Source organism: Scaptodrosophila lebanonensis, unplaced genomic scaffold (assembly GCF_003285725.1).
Source record: "Scaptodrosophila lebanonensis strain 11010-0011.00,11010-0021.00 unplaced genomic scaffold, SlebRS2 tig00000129-arrow-arrow-pilon, whole genome shotgun sequence".
NCBI lineage: Eukaryota > Metazoa > Arthropoda > Insecta > Diptera > Drosophilidae > Scaptodrosophila > Scaptodrosophila lebanonensis.
Genome location: NW_022060583.1, coordinates 888337 through 889606, shown reverse-complemented (window position 1 = coordinate 889606; position 1270 = coordinate 888337). Strand labels below are relative to the sequence as shown.

The window sequence follows — 1270 nt, the reverse complement described above, 5'->3', positions numbered from 1 at the left end:
AAATAATTTGTATAAGCATGTCATTTCAATGTACATAAATAAATATGTAAAAGAATTGCCGCAAACGTAGATCAGTTAATATTTGTTTGTACTATTGAAGTAAAAAGATCGCACGTGCTGATTACTGATGCATCCTGTGAGCCGCTATAACAGAAAAACTCTCTCCTGCATTGGAAAAGATTCTGTAGGATTGAGATATAAAATCGGCATGTCTTTTAGCAAACGTTTATTGTGCTTGAAAGTTCAAGGGGGAAGGTTTTATCGATATAAATACACTGTATGTTAGAGCAACTTCATCCGCTCTTTATATTTGTTATTACAAGCGCGTACATAAGATTTCACTGTAAATTTTTAGTGCTAGTCCTCTTTGAAATTATTTTGCGTAAAGTGGGACCTGAGTCTATGGCTTCCTTTCTCCTTGGAAAGTTATTTCAATTAACCGCACACACTGCACCGCAGCTGAATTTGTTTGATTCATATTGGCTAAACATATATAAATTGAAATAGTATTGACAAGCACTTGTGTCGCTTCATAGGGATGACTGAATATAACTAACCACATTGCTGACCACTAATTTATTTTGTCCTGACTCTCTTGTTCCGCTGACACTTCTTCCATCTCAGGCATTTGCGATGCTTGCTCAGCACCTTGAGATACCTCCTGGACTTCCGGATTTTCCTCCTCCCGTACCGTTTCGTTTACGTTAGCTCCGATGTAGTATTGGTCGCTGCTCTTCACTATTAAGCCCAAGTCCAGCGAGGTCGTCAGGATGAATTGAAGCTCCTTCCTCACCACTTCATCCGAAGGATCATTGGTGAAAAGTGATATCAGTTGCATTTGCGACACTGGCTCCTGCGCGTTGCAAATAACTTGTAGGACGCAAGTTGAACAAACTTTGCTCGACATGTTGACCAAACGAATTTGGGGCGCTAAGAAAAAATTGTTGTAAATATGTAAATAAATGAATGCTCCCAGCTCAGGTATGCAATGACACTAGTGAGTTAAATTTCGTTGTAAACTACTTGTAATGGAAGCAATGGAAATAAAAATAAAAGCCGACCGTACAATTTTAGAATTCATACACTCCCCCTTCGTATATTAAAACGAATATTCGATCAAAAAAAATGGATTCTTTATTTCATTCAGGCAAATCCTTTTCGCTTAGAAAACTATATTCCGAAATCTTAAGACATTTTTTAGCAAGCACTGTAACTTATTTGTATATTTATTAGTAAAAGGGTTTAAATACAAGCATGGATAATCAATGAA

At 37.0% G+C, this 1270-nt stretch overlaps 1 protein-coding gene across 1 annotated transcript; it reads right to left on the bottom strand.

Moving 5' to 3' along the window:
• Positions 1-211: 211 nt before the first annotated feature.
• LOC115628843 lies at positions 212-909 on the bottom strand. Its single transcript, XM_030525089.1, has 2 exons — positions 558-909; positions 212-483 (listed from the first exon to the last, which is right to left on the bottom strand). The coding sequence occupies exon 1, from the start codon at positions 905-907 to the stop codon at positions 572-574; it is 336 nt and encodes a 111-aa protein (XP_030380949.1). The 5' UTR covers positions 908-909; the 3' UTR covers positions 212-483; positions 558-571.
• Between the last annotated feature and the right edge of the window lie 361 nt (positions 910-1270).